The sequence below is a fragment of the Emys orbicularis genome, chromosome 1 (assembly GCF_028017835.1).
Source record: "Emys orbicularis isolate rEmyOrb1 chromosome 1, rEmyOrb1.hap1, whole genome shotgun sequence".
NCBI lineage: Eukaryota > Metazoa > Chordata > Testudines > Emydidae > Emys > Emys orbicularis.
This window is the reverse complement of record NC_088683.1, coordinates 372,200,691-372,222,865: the sequence shown is the minus strand read 5'-3', so window position 1 is coordinate 372,222,865 and position 22,175 is coordinate 372,200,691. Positions and strand designations below refer to the sequence as shown.

Below are 22,175 nucleotides of genomic sequence, written 5' to 3'. Positions count from 1 at the left end.
AGTGCTTGAGACTAAGTGAAGTTTAGCTTTAAGTGAAAGCACTCTTGTGTTGTCCTGTTTGTGCCAGCCATCTATCGGTCAGACAGCCGTGTCTCCCCTCATTTATTTTCTGACAACACCTCGCACAGAGTAAAAGTTACCAAGAGGTTTGCGTTGAAAGAACCCCAGGTAACAGAAATTGGAGGCCCCAGCGAGGAGTGGTGGAGAGGAAGGAGACGGATGGTACAAACAGTTTGTAGTTTGTCCATTGCAATAGGAGGTAAAAGACGGCGGGGTGGGGTCGCTCCCTACAAGTTCCCGTGTCGCAGTTTGTGAGTTAATCTACAGATACATTCCATTACTGGGACTCAGAACTCAGGCTGATTGCCTGCTCAAGTGCAGAAATTATGTCCAGAGACAGGGAAATAACTGGAAAGAATGAACGGTTGAACATGATGTTGGGAAACAGCTTGACAGATTTTGTACAAGAGTATGGGGGTAATGGATCCTGGAAGCCCGGTGCCTTCACTGGCCCCGGAGCCTTCCTGCAGCTCCACAAGCGATGGGATATCTGGGTTAGTGCAGGAAGGTGGTGGGGGGGGGGTCCGAATGTTAGGGCAAAGAAAAAGGCTGCTTTGCAGGGGTTGTGGATGGTTGTGACAACACTAGATCAGGAGATCGGTTAAAAGACCAGGTGCAGGAATTGGAAAGAATCAGAGCTGAAAAGGAAAGTGAAGTGATTCATTTGAAGGCAGAATCTGATGCTCTCAGAGCTACGTCTCTGACACAAGCAACACAGATTGCAGGAATGCAGAAGCAGGTATGTGACAGTGAGTGGGTCAGTAGTAAGTTGCAGGGGGAAGTGTCTGAGTTGAAACAGCAGCCAATGGAGAGCAAAGCTGCAGTCAGAGCCCTTTTGAAGGATTCACAGAGCAGAAGCCAGGCAGACCATGGGGAATGCCGGAGACAGATTTGTGCCCTTAAGGCTCAGTTGGGAGAGCAAAGGGGGATCGTGGCAGTGATCAGAGGGAATTGTAGCTGGGAGGAAGACATAGAATCAGAGGAGGATCCTAATGTATCCCCCCCTTATTGCAATTATGAGCTGACGGACCCTGGTGAGTTCACCCTGGATCCCATCAGGCAGTCTCAATATAGCCCCCTACGGGAATCACTGGAAGAGCTGCAAAGGCCTCCCCTGATGGCCCCAATAGACAGTACCTCTGTCACAAAAAGGGGACCCCAGGGAGGTCGGGGAGGAACAGAGGAGGAGTGGAGACTAGACCCTATACCCCTGACCAGGTTAGGGCAGTAGGGATCAGTTGGCCCACTGAATAGGAGCACAGCCTTGGGGTGGATGGTAAGAGTATCTGGCATGGCTGGATTCACTCTAGCTGATGTGGCAGCTATATGCAGGGAGTGTATGTCCCCCGAGGATTTTGCAGGGCTCCCTTATGAGATCCAGATGGGGCCCCCCCTGGAGCAGATGATACAGAGAAGCATATAAATGTGCAGAGAGAAGTAATACACACCCTCTTCCCGGGAGAAAGCCCCACAGTTATATTCCACCAGGAGAAGCAACAGGCCGGGGAGAGAGTAGACAGTTATGTAGCCAGAAAGAAATTGGCATGGAGACATTCTGGGCTGACAAATGTTGTTAACCCAGACTTTGCAGCCCTCCCTTTAAAACAAGCTTTAATCCAAGGATTTCTCCCTTTGATTCATATGGCCTTAGTGGGTGTGGATCTAGCAGCAGTTCGAACAAGAGATATTGAGGATAGAGCAAAGCAGGCCTATGAGGTCCAAAAGGACATGCATCCTCCTTAAAGGAAACCTGATAAGGTGGCTGCTAGAGCCCCTCCAGGTAGCACACAGGGAAAGGAAAAAGGAGACAGACCCCATAAGGGTGGAGGCAGAACCCCCGACCCATGGCGTGGGGAAATTTGGAAGAGGCTTTTAAAATACACCTCTACCCCAATATAACGCAACCTGATATAACACGAATTTGGATATAACGCGGTAAAGTAGTGCTCCGGGGGGGCAGGGCTGCGCACTCCGGTGGATCAAAGGAAGTTCGATATAACGCGGTTTTACCTATAACACGGTAAGATTTTTTGGATCCCGAGGACAGCGTTATATCGGGGTAGAGGTGTATGAGCAAAAGGAAACGATAGACTGGCTGCCTACTGCTGAACTTCTAGCGAAATTGGCAGAACATGAACTGGCCGAGCATCGAGGGAAAAGCACCAGTGCACCACCGATCACTGCCCTATAGGGAGGCCGGGCACCCCAGGATCCCCCAATTGTGGCACACACAAACACCGATAAGTGGGGGAGGTTCACGGTTTATGTGAAGTTTGCAGGAGGGGCGTTCTGACAGAATTTACTAGTGGATTCAGGTGCCACCTACTCCCTAATTAGTACCCAAAATAAGCACCTGTTTGGCCCTCCGGCTGGAGTCAAAACCTTACAGGGATTTAATGAGGCACAAAACATCGTCCCCTTCTGTAAAGAAATCCCATATAGTGTGGGGACAAGGAAGAACCAAGGGCAAATTGGCTTGATGGATGTGGGGAGAGAAGGCATTCTAGGAATAGCTGCTCTGAGGGAATTGAGAGTGCTGGTTGATTGTGCTAACAGGGTTTTGTGGGAAATGTCTCCTTGCACCCCATGGGAGCCTGTGGAGCTTTCAGCCAACTATCGAATAGCAGCCCTTAAGTCATCTAAGGAACTGGAATGGCCTGCCTGGCCCCCAGCAGTTTTGGCAATTGCAGAGGAATACCGGGAGGTGTGGGCCCAGAATAAAATCGAATGTGGTAAAATTGATGCAGAAATCCTAGTCACAGGCCCTGATCCTCCGCCCCAGAAGCAGTATCGATATCCAAAGGAGGCGGGAGCCAGCCTGAAGGAAACAATTGATGGGCTTCTGAGCCAAGGAGTTTTAGTGGAACAGCCCAGCACTAACAATGCTGCCCTGTGGCCTGTCCTTAAAAGTGACGCCAAAACCTGGAGGCTTGTGGTGGATTTTTGCCCCCTTAACCGGGTGACTCCACCTATGGCCCCCATAGTGGCTAAATATCAGGAGGTGATGGCTTCCATTGTAGGAGGGGCCCAGTGGTTTTCAGTTTTAGATTTGGCTAACGCTTCCTTTGCTATCCCCTTACACCAGGACAGCTACTATAAATTTGCCTTCACCTTTCAGGAAAAACAATTGTGTTTTGCCTGGGTTCCCATGGGCTGGAATAATGCATCTGTTATCTGCCATGCCCATGTAGCAAAAATGTGGGAGGGAATGTCTGAAAAGGATAGTGTGATTTCTTATGTGGATGATGTCCTGGTCTGCACACAGACCCAGGAGGAAAATTTAAAGGTGTTGGACAGAGTGCTGCAAAAGATTCAGGAAACAGGGTTTAAAGTAAGCCCAAAGAAGGCCCTACTGTGATCCCAGCAGGTACACTATCTTGGGGTAACCCTGGGACAAGAAGGGCGCTCTCCTGACCAACAGAGGGTTGAGTTGATTCTCAAACTCCCAGCCCCCACTAACATAACAGGTTTGTCCCCTGTGTTACTAAAAACAACCCACTCCCCAGTGAAGAATGTACTCACTGGTAAAATCAACAATGGCCACTTATCTAGCCCTCGATTGGCAAAATGGACCCTTGCTTTGTTAAACAAAAATGTAGATATAGAAAAAATCCAGTACTGTCCCCAATACGTTACGGCCTCCTGATAGAGGGGGAAGAGCACGAATGTCCATTACCTGAGCCACTGCCTCGGGAGCCGTCGCTCTTCAAGGGAGGGGCCGTGCTGAGTGAGATGCTGGGAATAGCAGATGTTGTTTGGTTTGTGGACGGCTCTTGTTTTTACGAAAATGGCCATCCACATGTGGGCTTCGCTGCTATAAAAGTGCCTACGGGCAAGGTGCTGAGGGGACAGTGTCCACCATTTTCTGCCCAAGCAGCTGAAATTGTGGCTATAGCAGTAGCACTGGAAAATACCCCCACCACTCAGGAGGTAGCCATTTTCACAGACTCAGACTGGGTCCTTCGGTCCCTAGTGGATTGGGTTCCAGAATGGAAAAAGAGAGGGATGAGGTCTGCAGACAGGAAACCCACAGCCCATGCTGACAAACTGACATAAGTGTGAGCATTGGCGGAGGCCCGGGATACTGTGGTACACATGGGGAAAGTCAGAGCACACAAAAAGGGGACTGAGGAGTCAAAATGGAATAATCAGGCAGATGAGGAAGCAAGGAAGGGGGCCAGAGAAGGAAAATTGTGGCAGCCAAGAAATGGGGGAGGTATAGCTCCTATAGCAGCAGCCAGAAAAAGAGACTCAGTTCAAATAGATTTAATAACCCTCCAAAGCCAGGATCCCAGCCTGACAGTTAGTGAAAAAGGGAAAGCACCGGGAATGGAAAGTGTGGCAGAATGAATCAAAATTCATTCTGGCAGCTAAAGAAGGGGAACCAGAAGCAGTCTGGGTAGTTCCTGCAGCCTTAAGAACAGAAATGATTTCCCTAGCTCACGATCAGGGACACCTAGGAGTAGAGAAAACCTTAACCGGATTGCAGGCTGCTGGCTGGTGGCCACACATGAGCAGCGACGTGGAGCAGTTTGTAAATAACTGTCTACCATGTGCAGCCAATAATGCTGATCCCAAAATAATCAAAGGACCTCTGAGACATCAGAGAATAGAGGGACCATGGGCCCAACTGCAAATTGATTTTACTGGGCCCCTACCCAGGACCACAAGAGGTAATCAGTATTGTCTGGTGATTGTTGATCCCTTTACTAAATGGATTGAGGCCATCCCTATTTGAAATAACACCGCTCAAACCACAGCCCCTGGAAACAAAACAATCCGATTTAAATTAGAATATGCCGTCTATCTCACTGGGAAGCAGACGGCTTTGAAAAAAACAGAATTGCAAATAGTCACACCAGGAGGGGAATGGAAGATCCTCCTGTCCTGTTCCAACAGGAACCAGTGGCCGCTCAAAGAGGATTTCCTATCTCCGTGATGTGGAGAGCAGCATCAGTTAATCTGGTGTCTGGTGAGGAAATTATCACCATGCAGGTTAGCATGACAGGAAAATGGCTTCTGCGAGGGCCTCATGGGGTAAAAAGTTGCAATGTTTGGGTTTTGAACCCACCAGTCACCAATTTAATTGGTCCCTATGTTGTCCAAACCAATGTCAAAAAGCAATTGGTGACTGACCCTACTCACTCCCTCAAAAAGGTCATTCTAGACCTAAGTTTTACAAAGGTCTCAGTGATGGAGCCCCGGTGTAGGCAATTTGTTCCGCCCTTATTTGAAGGTTGGAAAAATTGGATGGAAACACACAATATTCCCAACCAGACAGTTCTAGCAGGGAACGTAGAAGGGTAAAAAGAGACTTATGGGGAGCAGTTGGAATGGGAGGAACAGTCTTTAACAGCTGTTGGCACTCTGCAAGCTAACACTTCCTTAGCTATGGCATGTATGCAAATACAAGTATGGATGATTGATGTAGTAAAAGATATGATTTGCGACGGTATGAATGGGGTACTCCCAGTTGAAATTAGAAGCATCATTTGGAAAAATTCCACCCAAACTGAAAGAGATGGTAAATTTCACCTATAATCAAGAGTCAGAGGAAATCATGGTCTTTGTTTTGCTAATGTCCCAAGCAGAAATAAAATGGGTTTCTCCCATTGTGGCTTTAGGCCTCAATATTAATCAGACCATAATGGAACCTATCAACCACAGAGTGTGGGTGGTGAAAGATGATCAAAAATGGAAAACAGTAGAATTGGGAGCCTGTTTACGGGAGTCTGGAATTGGATATGAATGTAACAAAAATGTCCTCCAACCTCAGGATATATGTTTAGAAGTAACTGAAGGAAAATGTCATTATGCTACTAACCCATTTGAAAGTAACAGTTCTGTGTTTGTGTATCTAGGAAATCATTATGTATGTCTTAGGAGTTGGTGTCCTTTGTTTCTTGTTAATTTTATGCATAAAGGAAATCATAATCCTTATGAGAATAAGTGTTTCTGTCATATTGTAGCAATTAGGGGATGTGATTTTGAATTTCATGTACCCGAATTTAAATATAGTCAGTTAAAAGTGTCTTATACTTTGTATTCTATTGTAAAACCTGTGCCTCTTAGAATGGATCTAACTGCTTTACAAACATTGCTTGTACACCCTGATTTACAGAACCAGCTAGATACTGCAAAACAGGAAGGGCGCAGAGTCATGGTTACCATGCATCATAATGCCAATGAAATTAAATGGATATTTGCCAGAATTGGCCAGGACCTGTCACACCACTGGTGGGAAGTGTTATTGGGATGGTCCCCCACTGGCACAGGCATCCTGAATTTGGCCCTACACCCCATCATAGTAATCTTGGGGTGCCAAATAGTAGTGGTTTTTGTTACCAGCCTAATGACATGCTGGACCTGGCGCAAAATCCGGCAATTGCAAGTCCCCCGACAGATGAGTCAGTGGTTACTGCCACCGGCACTCATACCCCCACGGTAGGAATATATCGAACTTGTCACCCCTCCCTCAAATGGGAAAGGAGGCTAAGGCGATCACTTGTCAATTGCTGTGCCGGTGTGCTAAGTATGGGATGCCAACAAGAAGATAATTTGCTCAGTCTCGGCTGAGAGCCTTGAGCTTTCATTGGATCTCAACTCAGGTGCATCCAGACAAGGTGTGACAGCGATCGTGTAAAGGCCCCCTTGTGTGAAAGGTGGCCTTTAAGGAGGGGAAACTGTACGGGGAGACTTTGGCAAACCAGTAAAGTGCTTGAAACCACTATGGCTTAATGTTAAAGGCAGCCTAGTCAGCAAGCTGTAAACTGGCCATTCAGTAGTCTTAGCTTGACCAAGGCAGGAGGGGAGGCAGGGCCGGCTCCAGCATTTCTGCCGCCCCAAGCAAAAAAAAAAAAGCCGCGATCGCGATCGGCGGCGGGGCAATTGGAAAAAAAAAAAAAAAAGCCACGATCGGCAGCGCAGTTCAGCGGCAGGTCTTTCGCTCCCAGAAGGAGCGAGGGATCTGCCGCCCCCAAATTGCCGCAGGTGCCGCCCCTCTCCCTTGGCCGCCCCAAGCACCTGCTTGTTAAGCTGGTGCCTGGAGCCGGCCCTGAGGGGAGGTGGTTTTGGGGTGCCCCAGAAAGGGCAGCTTGACCCTGCATCCTTCCTGACAAGAATTGTGTTGAAGTTGCTGATACATGCATTTTAAAAGAGCAGGAATGTTTATTGGGGTCTCAAGGCTGCAGCCTCTGGAAAAACCCACACCTGGTTAATCAATAATCAGAAGGAACCTCTTGCTTGATCATTGAAACTGCTTACTTAACAAGGTTTCTTTAAGGGACATGCCATTCTATGACTAATGTATAAATAAGGGGGAAAAACTTGGGATAGTTGGACTCGTTTGGGGACACTTTTGGACTCTCCCTCTCGATACATCTTGCAGTCCCCACCGGCAGATGGAAGATTTGGCCACCAGAAGCCTGCCGCTGTGTCACTTGAGAGCCACACTCAGCTTTGGTAATTATTGTGGGTTGGGCATGTTTTACTAACCTGTTGCGGACGTGTGTAAGTGCTTGAGACTAAGTAAAATTGAGCTTTAAGTGAAAGCACTCTTGTGTTGTCCTGTTTGTGCCAGCCATCTATCGGTCGGATGGCCGTGTCTCCCCTGATTTATTTCCTGACACCTCTTCACACAGAGTAAAAGTTACCAAGAGCTTTGGGTTGAAAGAACCCCGGGTAACACATTGTGTTCACTGAGGGGCCGTCAACTTGAATAGCCCATGTAAAGTACTTTGTGGGAGGAACCACAGGAGGAAACACACTTTAAATACAGGTACATAGTCAATATTCATAACTTCAGATACAAAAACTGAGACATGCATACAGATAGGATAATCATATTCACCAAACCATAACTTTTCCATAGACACCTCACATGAAATATTTTGGACAAAATTTGTTGCAATTAAATAATAGTGGTGAATATGGGGGTGCCAGGGTGTTGCTTTGGGGGTACACAGTGTCACAGCAATATATCTATTGAACTAGAGCTCTCTGAGATCTAATTTTATATTTTTCATATTCTTCCATCGATCTCATGCTGTCTACACTGGGTTAAGGTTGATAAAGCGACATCTGTCCGGGGTGTGGATTTTTTTGCTATTGCAAAAAAGCAAATGCACTTTTGTGTTGCCTTAATAGAGGCTGTCATAGGTTTCACCCCCACTCTGGACTTTAGAGTACAGATATGGGGACCTGCATGTGAACCCCTAAACTGAATTACCAGTTTAGATCTGGTTTTGCTGCCACCACTCCCAAGTTCTAACTCCTTTCCCTAGGTAGCCTTGAGAGACTTCTTCACCAATTTCCTGGTGAACACCGATCCAAACCCTTGGATCTTAACACAAGGAGAATTTAACCATCCTCCGTCCTTTCCCCCACCAATTCCTGGTGAGTCCAGATCCTATCCCCTTGGATCTTAACACAAGGAAAAATCAATCAGGTTCTTAAAAATAAGACTTTTAATTAAAGAAAAGAAAGGTAAAAGAAATCCTCTGGGAGATAGCATACAAGCTGATCTCACAGACAACAGATTCAAAACACAGAAGATGTTCCCCTGGCAAAAACTTAGTTACACAAAAACTACCCAGTTTGATTATTCCCTAATGCCCAAGACAAGTTACAAAGAAAATAAACATAAAGCTATTTATTCCCTTCACTAATACTCACTACTTGATAAGAGGCTGAATTCTGGAGCTTTCCCACTCTGGGCAAAACTTAAACTAAATTCTAAACAAAGGAAACTTCCCTCCTTCCTTTTGAACCATCTTATCCCCCATTGGTTCCTCTGGTCAGGTGTCAGCTAGGCTAGGTGAACTTCTGAACCCTTTACAGGTAAAAGAGGCATTAACCCTTAACTATCTGTTTATGACAGAGGCATAGCATGCAAGTCATGGGAGGTGATAGTGTTCCTCTACTCAGTGCTGGTTAGGCCACAGCTGGAGTACTGTGTCCAGTTCTGGGTGTCACATTTCAGGAAAGATGTGGACAAACTGGAGAAAGTCCAGAGAAGAGCAAGAAAAATGATTAAAGGTCTAGAAAACATGACCTATGAGGGAAGATTGAAAAAATTGGGTTTGTGTAGTCTGGAAGAGAGAAGACTGAGCGGGGACATGTTAACAGTTTTCAAACACATAAAAGGTTGTTACAAGCAAAAGGAAGAAGAATTGTTTTTCTTAACACCTGAGGATAGAACAAGAAGCAATGAGCTTAAATTGAGGCAAGTGTGGTTTAGGTTGGACACTAGGAAAAACTTCCTAACTGTCAGGGTGGTTAGGCACTGGAATAAATTGCCTAGGGAGGTTGTGGAATCTCCATCATTGGGGATTTTAAGAGCAGGTTGGGGATGGTCTAGATAATACTTAGTCCTGCCATGAGTGCAGGGGACTGGACTAGATGACCTCTCGAATCCCTGCGGTGCAACACTGCTGTGATTCGGTGCCCACTCCCCACACCCTTCCTGCCTAGCTGACATTTCGAGGTTCCTTCCAGTCCTCTGATTCTATGATTCTATGCCTTGGCCATGTTGAAAAATTCTTAGAATTGTTCTGGTGAGGAGCCCTAACACCTCCTTACTTTCCAGCAGATAAAAGTCAGATAACGGCTCCCTTCTCTCCCCTTACCCCCATTAACAGCCAGAGCCCTGAGATGAAAGAGCAGAACGTGACAGTGTCTGTGCATTAACACACAGCTGGTTCCTGAGATCTTTACCCAGTGCAACATGGGCATGATGGGACAGAGAATAGGACTGGGGTCCTTTCTGCTCTGCACAGCCACTAAACATCCCAGGGCCCTTACCACAGGGGATGAGTTTGCTCCAGTATCACTGGCCAAATTTTTTTCTTTTGTGTGCAACCCTTGCCCACCCAGGTTGATGGGCTCCAGCCCCGAGGTGGCTGCATTTCACCCATTCTTCAGTCACACACAGGAGTTCAGCCCAAATTCAGTGCACCTGGAATGATAGATGCAAAGCACCAGACACACAACGGTTTGGTTCGTGCACTGAAGGACACTGAGAGTGTTATAGAGAGAGACATAGGAGTGCACAAAGAATCACAGGCAGTCTGGTTCATTTCCTATCCGTGGCATTGAATAGCAAGCATCAGAGGAACAGAAATTTGATAATAGCGGGCTCTTAAAGCTAGCAGGCCAGGCAAAGGTCTAACAACAGTCAGTGGGTGGGCGTTGAAGGTGGACAAATTGAGACTAGAGATAAAGAGGACATTTTTAACAGTGAGGATAATTGACCATTAGAACAATTTAGCAAGGATCGTGGTGTGTCTCCATCACTGGCCACATTTCAGTCAAGATGGGATGTTTTTCTCAAAGATCTGCTCTACTTCAAACAATATAAATGGTCAGTTTTCAGAATGGAGAGAGGTAAATAGTGGTGTCCCCCAGGAGTCTGTACTGGGACCAGTCCTATTCAACGTATTCATAAATGAGCTGGGAAAAGGGGTAAACAGTGAGCTGGCAAAATGTGCAGATGGTACAAAACTGCTCAATATAGTTAAGTCCAAAGCAGACTGTGAAGAGCTACAATGGGATCTCTCAAAACTGGGTGACTGGACAACAAAATGGCAAATGAAATTCAAGGTTGATACAAAGTAATGCACATTGGAAAACATGATCCCAACTATTAATTTCATTTCGTGACCCCTAGTTCTTGTGTTATGAGAAGTAGTAAATCACACTTCCTTATCTACTTTCTCTACAACAGTCGTGATTTTATAGACCTCAATCATATCTCCCCTTCGCCGTCTCTTTTCCAAATTGAAAAGTCCCAGTCTTATTAATCTCTCCTCATATGGAAGCCGTTCCATACCCCTAATCATTTTTGTTCCCCCTTTCTGAGTCTTTTCCAATTCCAATATATCTTTTATGAGATGGGGCGACCACATCTGCACACGATATTCAAGATGTGGGTGTACCATGGATTTATATAGAGGCACCATGATATTTTCTGTCCTATCAGGTATCCTATCAGGTATCCCTTTCTTAATTATTTTCTGTCCTATCAGGTATCCTATCAGGTATCCCTTTCTTAATTATTCCCAGCATTTTGTTTGCTTTTTTGACTGCCACTGCACATTTAGTGGATGTCTTCAGAGAACTATCCACAGTGACTCTAAGATCTCTTTCTTGACTGGTAATAGCTAATTTAGATCCCAGCATTTTATATGTATAGTTGGGATTATGCTTTTCAGTGTGCAATACTTGGCATTTATCAAAATTAAACTTTATCTGTCATTTTGTTGCCCAGTCACCCAGTTTGATGACATCCTTTTGTAGCTCTTCGCAGTCTGCTTGGGACTCAACTATCTTTAGTAATTTTGTATCATCCGCCAATTTTGCCACCTCACTGGTTACCCCTTTTCCCAGATCATTTAAGAACATGTTCAATAGGACTGGTCCCAGTGCAGACCCTGAGGGACACCACTATTTACCTCAGTCCATTCTGAAAACTGATAATTTATTCCTACCCTTTGTTTCCTATCTTTCAACTTGTTACCAATGCATGAGAGCACCTTTCCTCTCATCGCATGGCAGCTTACTTTGCATAAGAGCCTTTGGTGAGGGATCTTATCAAAGGCTTTCTGAAAATCTAAGTACACTAGATCCACTGGATCCCCTTGGTCCATATGCTTGTTGATCCCCTCAGAGAATTCTTGTAGATTGGTGAGGCATGATTTCCCTTTACTAAAACCATGTTAACTCTTCCTCAACAAACTATGTTCATCTATATGTCTGACAATATTGTTCTTTATTATAGTTTCAACCAGTTTGCCCAGTACTGAAGTCAGGCTTACCAGCCTGTAATTGCTGGGATCACCTCTGGAGCCCTTTTTAAAAATTGGTGTCACATTAGCTATCCTCCGGTCATCTGGTACAGAAGCTGATTTAAATGATAGGTTACAGACCACAGTTAGTAATTGTATAATTTCACATTTGAGTTCCTTCAGAATTCTTGGGTGAATACCATCTGATCCTGGTGACTTACTGCTGTTTAATATATCAATTTGTTCCAAAACCTCCTCTAATGACACCTCAATCTAGGATAGTTCCACAGATTTGTAACGTAAAAAGAATGGCTCAGGTTTGGGAATTTCCCTCACATCCTCAGCCATGAAGACCGATGCAAAGATTTCATTTAGTTTCTCCACGATGGCCTTATTGTCCTTGAGTGCTCCTTTAGCACCTCAATGATCCAGTGGCCCTACTGGTTGTTTAGCAGGCTTCCTGCTTCTGATGTACTTACATTTGTTTTTGGTATTACTTTTGAGTCTTTGGCTATCTGTTCTTCAAATTGTTTTTTGGCCTGTGTAATTATATTTTTACACTTCACTTACCAGAGTTTATGCTCCTTTCTATTTTCCTCACTAGGATTTAACTTCCACTTTTCAAATAATCCTTTTTGACGCTCTCTGCTTCCTTTACTTTGTTGTTTAGGCACAGTGGGACTTTTTTGGTTCTCTTACTGTGTTTTTTTAATTTGGGGTATACATTTAAGTTGAGTCTCTATTATGGTGTCTTTAAAAAGTTTCCACGCAGCTTGCAGTGATTTTACTTTCGGCGCTGTACCCTTTAATTTCTGTTTAACTAACCTACTCATTTTTGTGTAGTTCCCCTTTCTGAAATTAAATGCTACAGTGTTGGGATGCTGTGGTGTTTTACCTGCCAGAGGATTTTTAAATTTAATTATACTATGGTCACTATTACAAAGCAGTCCAGCTGTATTCACCTCTTGGACCAGATCCTGTGCTCCACTTAGGACTAAATCAAGAATTCCCTCTCCTCTGGTGGGTTCCAGGACCAGCTGCTCCAAGAAGCAGTCATTTAAGGTGGCAAGAAACTGTATCTCTGCATCCCATCCTGAGGTGACATGTACCCAGTTAATATGGGGATAGTTGAAATCCCCCATTAGTATTATTGAGTTTTTTATTTTAATAGCCTCTCTAATCTCCCTGAACATTTCACAGTCTCTATCACCATCCTGGTCAGGTGGTCAGTAATATATCCCTACTGCTTTATTTTTATTATTTGAACATGGAATTTCTATCCATAGAGATTCTATGGTAAAGTTTGATTAATTTACGATTTTTAATTCATTTGATTCTATGCTTTCTTTCACATATAGTGCCACTCCCCCACCAGCACAACCTGTTCTGTCCTTCCAATATATTTTGTACCCTGGTATTACTGTGTCCCATTGATTATCCTCATTCCACCAAGTTTCTGTGATGCCTTTTGTATAAATATCCTCATTTAATACGAGGCACTCTAGTTCGCCCATTTTATTATTTAGACTTCTAGCATTGGTATATAAGCACTTTAAACTTGTCTCCTGTTAGCTTTCTGCCATTACACGATGTAATTGAATAAGATTATTTTTATTGACGTTTTCTGATCAGACCCTGCCTGTATTTTATCATCTTCCATCCTCTGGTCCTCACTAGGAGAAGAGTGGAATTCTTCCATCAACCTAGTTACCATCTCTTGGGGAGGTGAGCTATCTATGCGGATCGGAGAACCCTGTTATCGGTGTAAATAGTGTCTACGCAGAAGCACTATGGCAGTGCTGCTGTAGAGTTTTGAGTGTAGACAAGCCCTCAAGCAGATCTTCCAGGAAAGCATCCAGTCTGGATCTGCCGACACGGGGAGTTGGAGAATCCACCACTTCCCTTCGCGATTTGTTCCAAAGGTTAATCATCCTCAGTGCTAAACATTTGGCCTTTAATTCCAGCTGGCATTTGTCTGGCTTCAGCTTCCAGCCATTCAATTGCTCTGCCTTTCTCCACTTTACTAATGATTTTCACCCCAAGAAAGTCTCCACTTGATCGTTTTTTTGATAAGTTAAATATCTGATGCCCTTTTAGTCTCTCACTGTACGGGATTTTCTCCAGCCTCCAATCAGTTTTGTGGCTCTTTTCTGCACCCTCTCCAATTTCTCAACAGCCTTTTTGAAATGTGGACCCCACAAAGTGGACGCAGTTGGTTTCACCAATGCCATGTGCAGACGCAAAATCCTTCCCCTGCTCCAACTCACCACTCCCCTGTTTATGCATCCAAGGATCACATCAGCGCTTTTGGCCACAGCGTCACCCTACTCACAATAAGATGGTTGACCACAATGACCCCTAAAGCCTTTTCATGGTGCCTGCGTTCCATAATACAGTGCCCTAATCTGTTTATTCGGCCTGCATTCCCTCTTCTGAGAAAATAACTTTTCATGTGACTGTATTAAAACATGTTGTTTGTATGGGCCTATGCTCCTGATCAATCGGTGTGCCTGCCCTGGCCTCCTCATTGTAACCAGTGATTTTCTATTTCCTTCCAGATCATTGATGATCATCAGGCCAAGAACTGATGCCTGCAGAACCCCACTAGAAACACCCCCATTCACCCCCTTGACAACTGATTTCTGAGATCTGTCAGTTAGCCAGTTTTTAATCCACATTACATGTGCTCTATTTATATTGTAGACTGTTCGTTTTTTATCTGAACGCGGCGGCCAGAACGGCAAAGCAAAAAAAAAAAAAAAACCTGTGATGCGGCCGGAGCCAGGGTGCAGGGGGATTCCTTGCCCTGCAGATGTGCCCCGACTAGCGGGGAGAGGGGGAGGGAGTGGGGGAGAGAGAGAAGGGGGGCAGCAGGGCTTCAGCAGGGCGCTGCCACGCGGCCCCTCCCGCCGTGCCCCCTGCCGGGAGAGCGCCGCACTGCTCCGGTCGGCTGGGATGGAAGGATGCGGGCCACAGGGCGCTCCCATCCTCCATGCCGCTGCCCCCTACAGGGCGGCCGGAGCGGAACAACAAACAAACAAACAAACAAAAAAAAGCGGCAGTGCCACCCTAGGATTGGGTGGAATGCCGCCTCCTACAAGCTGCCACCCCAAGCACCAGCTTGCTCAGCTGGTGCCTGGAGCCGGCCCTGACTGAATACAATGTCTCAGAGAAATTGAAGTTTATTGCATCTGTGCAGTACCCTTGGTCTACCAAACATGCACTTTCATTAAAGGATGAAATCAGTTTTATTTGACAAGTCCTGTTTTCCATAAACCAGGCTGTTTTCTGGCATTAATTATGTAAGCAGAGTCAGGATGAGCTCTACCCTGAAATCTGGTGGTGAATTATGGTGAGTGTGGAAAAGAACTCCAGGGTCTGATCTTGTTTGCATAGGCACACCCACTCGCCTGGCATGGAACAACAGCAACTGAAAGTGGTTACTTTGGCTGGTGTGGGATCCCCAGTTTCTCTGTTATTGGGGCAGGAAGAATAAAGTTTTGTTACCCTGATTCTGTGAATCAAGGCCAGTGGAACTGTTGTATGACAGAAGGACTGAGTGAGTCCTTCACCATTACCTAAGTAGCACTTGCTTGACAAGGGGCATGGGTTACAAAACCCAGTGAATTGAGAGAGGAGGGGGACAGGTATTTGTACCTGATGGTATGGGCCCACCTCTGAGGGTTTGAAACACCAATTGCACTACCTTCTCTCTCCACTGTTGAATGTCAGAGCTAACCTTGATTCCATTAGGAGTCTAGTTACAGGCTGCTGAGCTGAATTCACTTTGGGCCAATGGTGCACCAGCACTGGGGCTCCCCTACTATACTATGAGCTGAAATCACAAAAGAGCTAAAGTTATTAAGAGCTGAGTGCTGTGTTAACTAGTGGGGGAGCCTGAAGCTATATTGCTAAGCAGCTGGCGGAGCAATTTGTGGGGACGACTGGAGGAGCAGCGAGCGGCGCGGAGCCTTGTGGGACCGGTTGGAGCAGCCCAAGGAACGGCGAGCGGAGCTGTTTGTGGGGACGGCTGGAGCGGCTCACAGATCGGTGAGCGGAGCGGAGTGGAGCGGAGCAGCTTGTAGAGCGGAGCAGTTCGTGGGACGGCAGGAAGTGGACTGGCTTGTGGTGAAGGCTGCGGAGGAACCCCCACGGAGAAATGGCTGGCCCGCCTCGGATCATGTAAGGTGCCCCTTAACACCCGGCATGCCCCCCCTTTTACTCTGGGGCTGCACTGGCAAGGGACAGAGACTTTGGGTTTTGTTGGACTTTTGGGACTTTGGGTGGTTGCTGGACCGAAGAGACTTTGGGGGTGTTGGACTTTGGGGACTCTGGGTGATTTTTGGGTTGCTGGATTCAAGAACCAAAGGGAAAGGACACAGCCCAATTTGCTGGGGTGGGTTTTTTTGCTCATGGTTTGTGTTATGAATCCTGTTTGTGGTGTTTTTCCAATTTAATGCTGATGTCGTTTACCTCATGTTATTAAACATTTTCTGCTACACTCAGACTCCGTGCTTGCAAGAGGGGAAGTATTGCCTCTTAGAGGCACCCAGGGGGTGGTATGTAATTGTCCCAGGTCACTGGGTGGGGGCTCGAGCCGGTTTTGCATTGCGTTATTGAAACGGAACCCCTAGATACAGAACCTGGCCCTTGTTGCTGCCAACTTAGATGGGCAGAAGGGTTACAATTATATTCCTAGACTTTTTTTTAACTAATCCCATACCAGTTTTCCATTGTTTCCTAACCTTGTCAGATCTTTAATACTTTACATTTAACATAGAACTGTCCTGTATTTGACTTTTTTTTAACTCTGCTGCTGACAGATTGCATACTTCCACTTCTGAAGGGGATATGTGGTTGATCGGTCAGTTTGTTACTCTAGTGTTCGTAACTCTAAGCTTCCACTGTAGATGCTGTTTAACATTCTCCTTGGCAGCTACTGGACTGGGGAATATTTCATTACTTCATGTGATATGAGTACCTCATACTGCTTTTTTCCAAATGCAGAACAAAACTATTTATTCAACACATATATGTTTTCTGCAACATTAAGAGGTTTCCTTTCTCCCTCTAGGATGTGGCCTAAACCTTTTCTAGGATTTCTTTTGTTCTTAATATACTTAATAACCTCCTTTTTGTTATCCTCAGCCCCACCAAGCATGGATATTTCCCTGATGTCTTTAACATTCCCAATCAGTTTTCATATCTTCCAATTTGTATTGCTTGCTATCTATTTTCACTTCTTTCCCATTTGTATATATTGTTTTTCCCCATATAACTGCTGCCTTCACTTTGCCACTGAATTGGGATTTTAGCCAAAGTTCTCCACTTCCTTGGTTGTGGAATCATGACTTTTTAGTTATCCAATAAACTCTTCTTAAAGAACTCCCAAGGTTCAGTCCCATTTTTCTGCCTAATATTTTCCTCCCAATCAGTTTTCTTGATAATTTTCTTCTGCTTTGGGGAATTAGCCCTTTTGAAGCACTGTGTCTATAGATGTTACTGGTTGGGAACTGTTCTCTCTTTGTCCAATTGAATGTAATCAGTTCTTTTCTTTATATTCCTCTCCTCTGTCAACTGCCCCCTTCTTTGTCTCTTCTCTAAACGAAACAGTCCCAGAATTATCAGTTTGTCCGCATATGACAGCCTTCCCCATTCTCATAGCCTGTCTCGGAAATCCCCTTTATAATGCTGTATCCTTTTTAAGAGACTGGGTGACCAAACTGAGCACATACCCAGAGCAGGTTTTCTCCATCCCATTTCTTAGGCATCCAAACATTGTCTTTGATTTGGCCACTACTGCAAATGAGTATGTGTTTTGTTGACCTGCTACCAATGACACCCAAGCCTTTTCCCCGAGGTGTGTTCTAGTTGGGATGTTTCTCCCTGGCACATGTCTTGGCAAAGGTTTGGGTTTTTTTACAAACTCAGATTTTGAGCAACCAAGTGAATGGGGAACTCCCTACAGCATGGACTCCCTAGACTGGCTTTCATTGCATTAAGGAACAATGATGGATAACCAGTATCCACACTCACGTTTCCTGCTGGTGCCTATTAAGGTTTCCCACACCACGACATGTACAATTATTGACGCATGGAGCACCATCAAATATGGAATTGGCATTAGTAGGGCCAGTTGTTCATAATTCATTTCTCTGAACAATGAAAATGTCATTTTTCAGTGTGTAAAGAGCAACCAATCTGCTTCACCCATGAGAACAGCCTCCAGTAGTGCATGCAATGTCTCATATTAATATTGTCCCTCCATCCAGGCATTTGTAGTGCGACCATCACATGGGCACATACAGGAAGTCAGAGGAAAGTACGGTACACGCAGGAGACACCGTTCTGCCTCAGAGTTGGACACCTTCTCCCCTACTCCATGTCAGATTCCAACACAACTGACTTCACCAACCCCTGCACCTTCATCCTGCTGGGCATTCCTGGCCTGGAGATGGCCCATGTCTGGATCTCAATCCCCTTCTGCACCATCTATCCCATAGCCATCTTGGGGAACTTCACCGTCCTTTTCATTGTGAAGAGGGAGCCGAGCCTCCATGAGCCCATGTACTATTTCCTCTGCATGCTGGCTATCACTGACCTGGTCCTGTCTACATCCACCCTACCCAAAATGCTGAGCATTTTCTGGTTCAATTCCAGGGAGATCGATTTCAGTGCCTGCATCACCCAGATGTACTTCATTGCCTGCTTCTTAGTGATGGACTCTGGGATCCTTGTGGCCATGGCTTTGGATCGCTACGTGGCCATCTGCCATCCCCTGAGACATTCCACCACCCTGACAAGCCCTTTGGTGATGAAGATTGGCCTGGCCATGGTGCTGCGTGGCAGCATGCTCGTACTGCCCATTCCCTTCCTGGCGAGGCAGTGGCCATATTGCAGAACCAACATCATCCCCCACTCGTACTGTGAGCACATGGCCGTGGTGAAGCTGGCCTGTGCTGACATCCGCATCAGTAGTAACTACAGCATCTCTGTGGGATTCATAGTGACTGGTCTGGATGTGTTTTTTATCACTTTGTCCTACATCCAGATCCTCAGGGCCATCTTCATCCTCCCCACAAAGGATGCCCAGCTCAAGACTTTTGGGACCTGTGTCTCCCACCTCTGTGTCATTTTATCCACTTACATCCCATCTGTCTTCTCCGCCCTCATGCACCATTTTGGCCACAATGTGGCTGTACATTTCCATGTTCTGATGGCCAATGCGTACCTGCTCATGCCCCCCATGCTACACCCCATCATCTATGGGGTGAGGACCAAACAGATTCGGGACAGGCTGCTCCAGCTCTTTACCCATAAAGGAATCTAAAATTTTCTCCTGGCGCTCTGGCTCTCAGACCGAGCTCTGTGCAGAGCTGTCAGGTGACATGGTGCTGGGCCCTCTTCCCTGAAAAACTTACCGGACAGTCAAAAAGACATTAAATCCTTTCTTGACCTTACTGTGCTGTGTGTCAACACGATAAATTGAGGAATAGGGCTATGTACAATTCAGTGGGTGGCCACCTTTATAATTGCTGGTAACTGTAGCCCCAAAATCCCATCCCTTGCCCCACATCTTCTGCTAAGGCTCCGACCCTGCTTTACATCTCCCCCCTCAAGGCCCCGCCCCGTCATAGAATTATAGAATATCACAGTTGGAAATATAGAATATCAGGAGGTCATCTAGTCCAACCGCCTGCTCAAAGCAGGACCAATCCACAACTAAATCATCCCAGCCAGGGCTTTCTCAAGCCTGACCTTATAAACCTCTAAGGAAGGAGATTCCACCACCTCCCTAGGTAACCCATTCCAGTGCTTCACCACACTCCTAGTGAAAAAGGTTTTCCTAATTGTGACGCATTCTATATGATTTTATGAAAATATGCTAATGAGTGGGAATATAAATATGCTTCATGCAAAAGGTCTCTTGTACGGTATTATTACAAAGCTTATAATCTACCGAGTGTGATCATCCTATTTGTATTAATGTACCACTCTTGTATCTGTAACTAGAAATATGAAATATAACTCTGAGGGCCTATTATAATTATGCAAAGTGTGGGCCATTAATGGTGGTTTGGAATCTTGATGATCCCCATTAACCAGGACAATTGACTGCAGATGGCTCTGTTTTACCTGTAAGTCTTCATGTATACATGTGGGCTGGAAAGTTGGTAATGAAGTCTTACAGTGACATGTGATCATGTCACCTGAACTGGAATCCATCTTTAACCTGGTGTCTTTCCATTGAGAAGGGGGGTGGGTGGGAACCCAGAGGGACTAAGGATTCCTGCCTTATGCAAAAGATATATAAGTGAGTGGAACAGAGAAAAGAGGGAGCCATCATGAGGAATCCCCTAGCTAGCACCTGAGCTATGGATAGGATACAATGCAGGCAGAAGCCCAGCAGCAGAGTGGGGGCTATCCAGTTTATTGCACCGACTGTTGCATGTATGATTACCTGCCCTGTGGGCGGGTGGCGTATGTGTGCAGTCGGTGCAAGGAGCTCCTGGCCCTCAGAGACCATGTACGGACTTTGGAGGCCAGGGTGGCGGAACTGGAGGAGCTGAGAGAGGCAGAGAGGTATGTTGATGAGGCTTTCCGGGACACTGTAGAATTGTCCCACCTCCGCTTAGACAGCACCTGTGCTGTTAAGGAGGAAGAAGGGCCCAGGGAAGTAGAGCAGTCAATGGGAGCAGAGGGAAACTTTCCCGTAGTTGGGACCCTCCTTCCAGATGGTTCTGGGGTTGCCTCTCGCACTGAGGTTGCCTCTCCGGGGGAGGGAACTCCAGTTTCTAGGAAAAGGCAGGTGTTAGTAATGGGAGATTCGATTATTAGAAATGTAGATAGCTGGGTCTGTGATGACCGGGAGAACCGTATGGTGACTTGCCTGCCTGGTGCGAAGGTTGCGGATCTCTCGAGGCATCTAGATAGACTTATGTGTAGTGCTGGGGAGGAGCCGGTGGTCGTGGTACATGTAGGTACCAATGACATAGGGAAGGGTAGGAGAGATGTCCTGGAAGCCAAATTTAGGCTGCTAGGGAAGAGACTGAAATCCAGGACCTCTATGGTGGCATTTTCAGAAATGCTCCCAGTTCCACGCGCAGGGCCAGGTAGGCAGGCAGAGCTTCAGAGTCTCAATGCGTGGATGAGACGATGGTGTAGAGAGGAGGGGTTCACGTTCATTAGGAACTGGGGAAACTTCTGGGATGGGAGGAGCCTATACAGGAGAGATGGGCTCCACCTAAACCAAAGTGGAACCAGACTGCTGGCACTAAACATTAAAAAGGTTGTAGAGCAGTTTTTAAACTAGGAGATGGGGGAAAGCCGACTGCTGCAGAGGAGCGTGTGGATCGGACACAGACTTCCCTTAGGGGAGAGTCTGATGATAGAGAATCTCCAGGTTATAGTCAGGAGCAGAGGACTGAAAAGTATAATGTAAGGGCCGGATCAGATGATAAACAGCCACATAAAAAAGAATCTGGCACATCAGAAAAAGACAGGCTAATAAACAGGGACAAGTTTTTAAAGTGCTTGTACACAAATGCCAGAAGTCTAAATAATAAGATGGGTGAACTAGAGTGCCTTGTGATAAAGGAGGATATAGATATAATAGGCATCACAGAAACCTGGTGGACTGAGAGCAATCAATGGGACACAATCATTCCGGGGTACAAAATATATCGGAAGGACAGAACAGGCCGTGCAGGGGGAGGAGTGGCACTATATGTTAAAGAAAGTGTAGATTCAAATGAAGTAAAAATCTTAAGCAAATCCACAGGTTACATAGAGTCTCTATGGATAGAAATTTCATGCTCTAGTAAAAATATAACATTAGGGATCTATTATCGACCACCTGACCAGGACAGTAATAGTGATGATGAAATGCTAAGGGAAATTAGAGAGGCTATCAAAATTAAGAACCCAATAATAGTGGGGGATTTCAATTATCCCCATATTGACTGGGAACATTTCACTTCAGGACGAAATGCAGAGATAAAATTTCTCGATACTTTAAATGACTGCTTCATGGAGCAGCTGGTACGGGAACCCACAAGGGGAGAGGCGACTCTAGATTTAATCCTGAGTGGAGCGCAGGAGCTGGTCCAAGAGGTAACTATAGCGGGACCGCTTGGAAATAGTGACCATAATACAATAGCATTCAACATCCCTGTGGTGGGAAGAACACCTCAACTGCCCAACACTGTGGCCTTTAATTTCAAAAGGGGGAACTATAGAAAAATGAGGGGGTTAGTTAGACAAAAGTTAAAAGGTTCAGTGACTAAAGTGAAATCCCTGCAAGTTGCGTGGGCCCTTTTTAAAGACACCATA

At 45.8% G+C, this 22,175-nt stretch overlaps 1 protein-coding gene across 1 annotated transcript; it reads left to right on the top strand.

Moving 5' to 3' along the window:
- Positions 1 to 18,225: 18,225 nt before the first annotated feature.
- Positions 18,226 to 19,173, top strand: LOC135895255 (olfactory receptor 52K1-like). Its single transcript, XM_065423330.1, has one exon. It carries the CDS (start codon positions 18,226 to 18,228, stop codon positions 19,171 to 19,173), a length of 948 nt encoding a protein of 315 aa, XP_065279402.1.
- Positions 19,174 to 22,175: the final 3,002 nt, after the last annotated feature.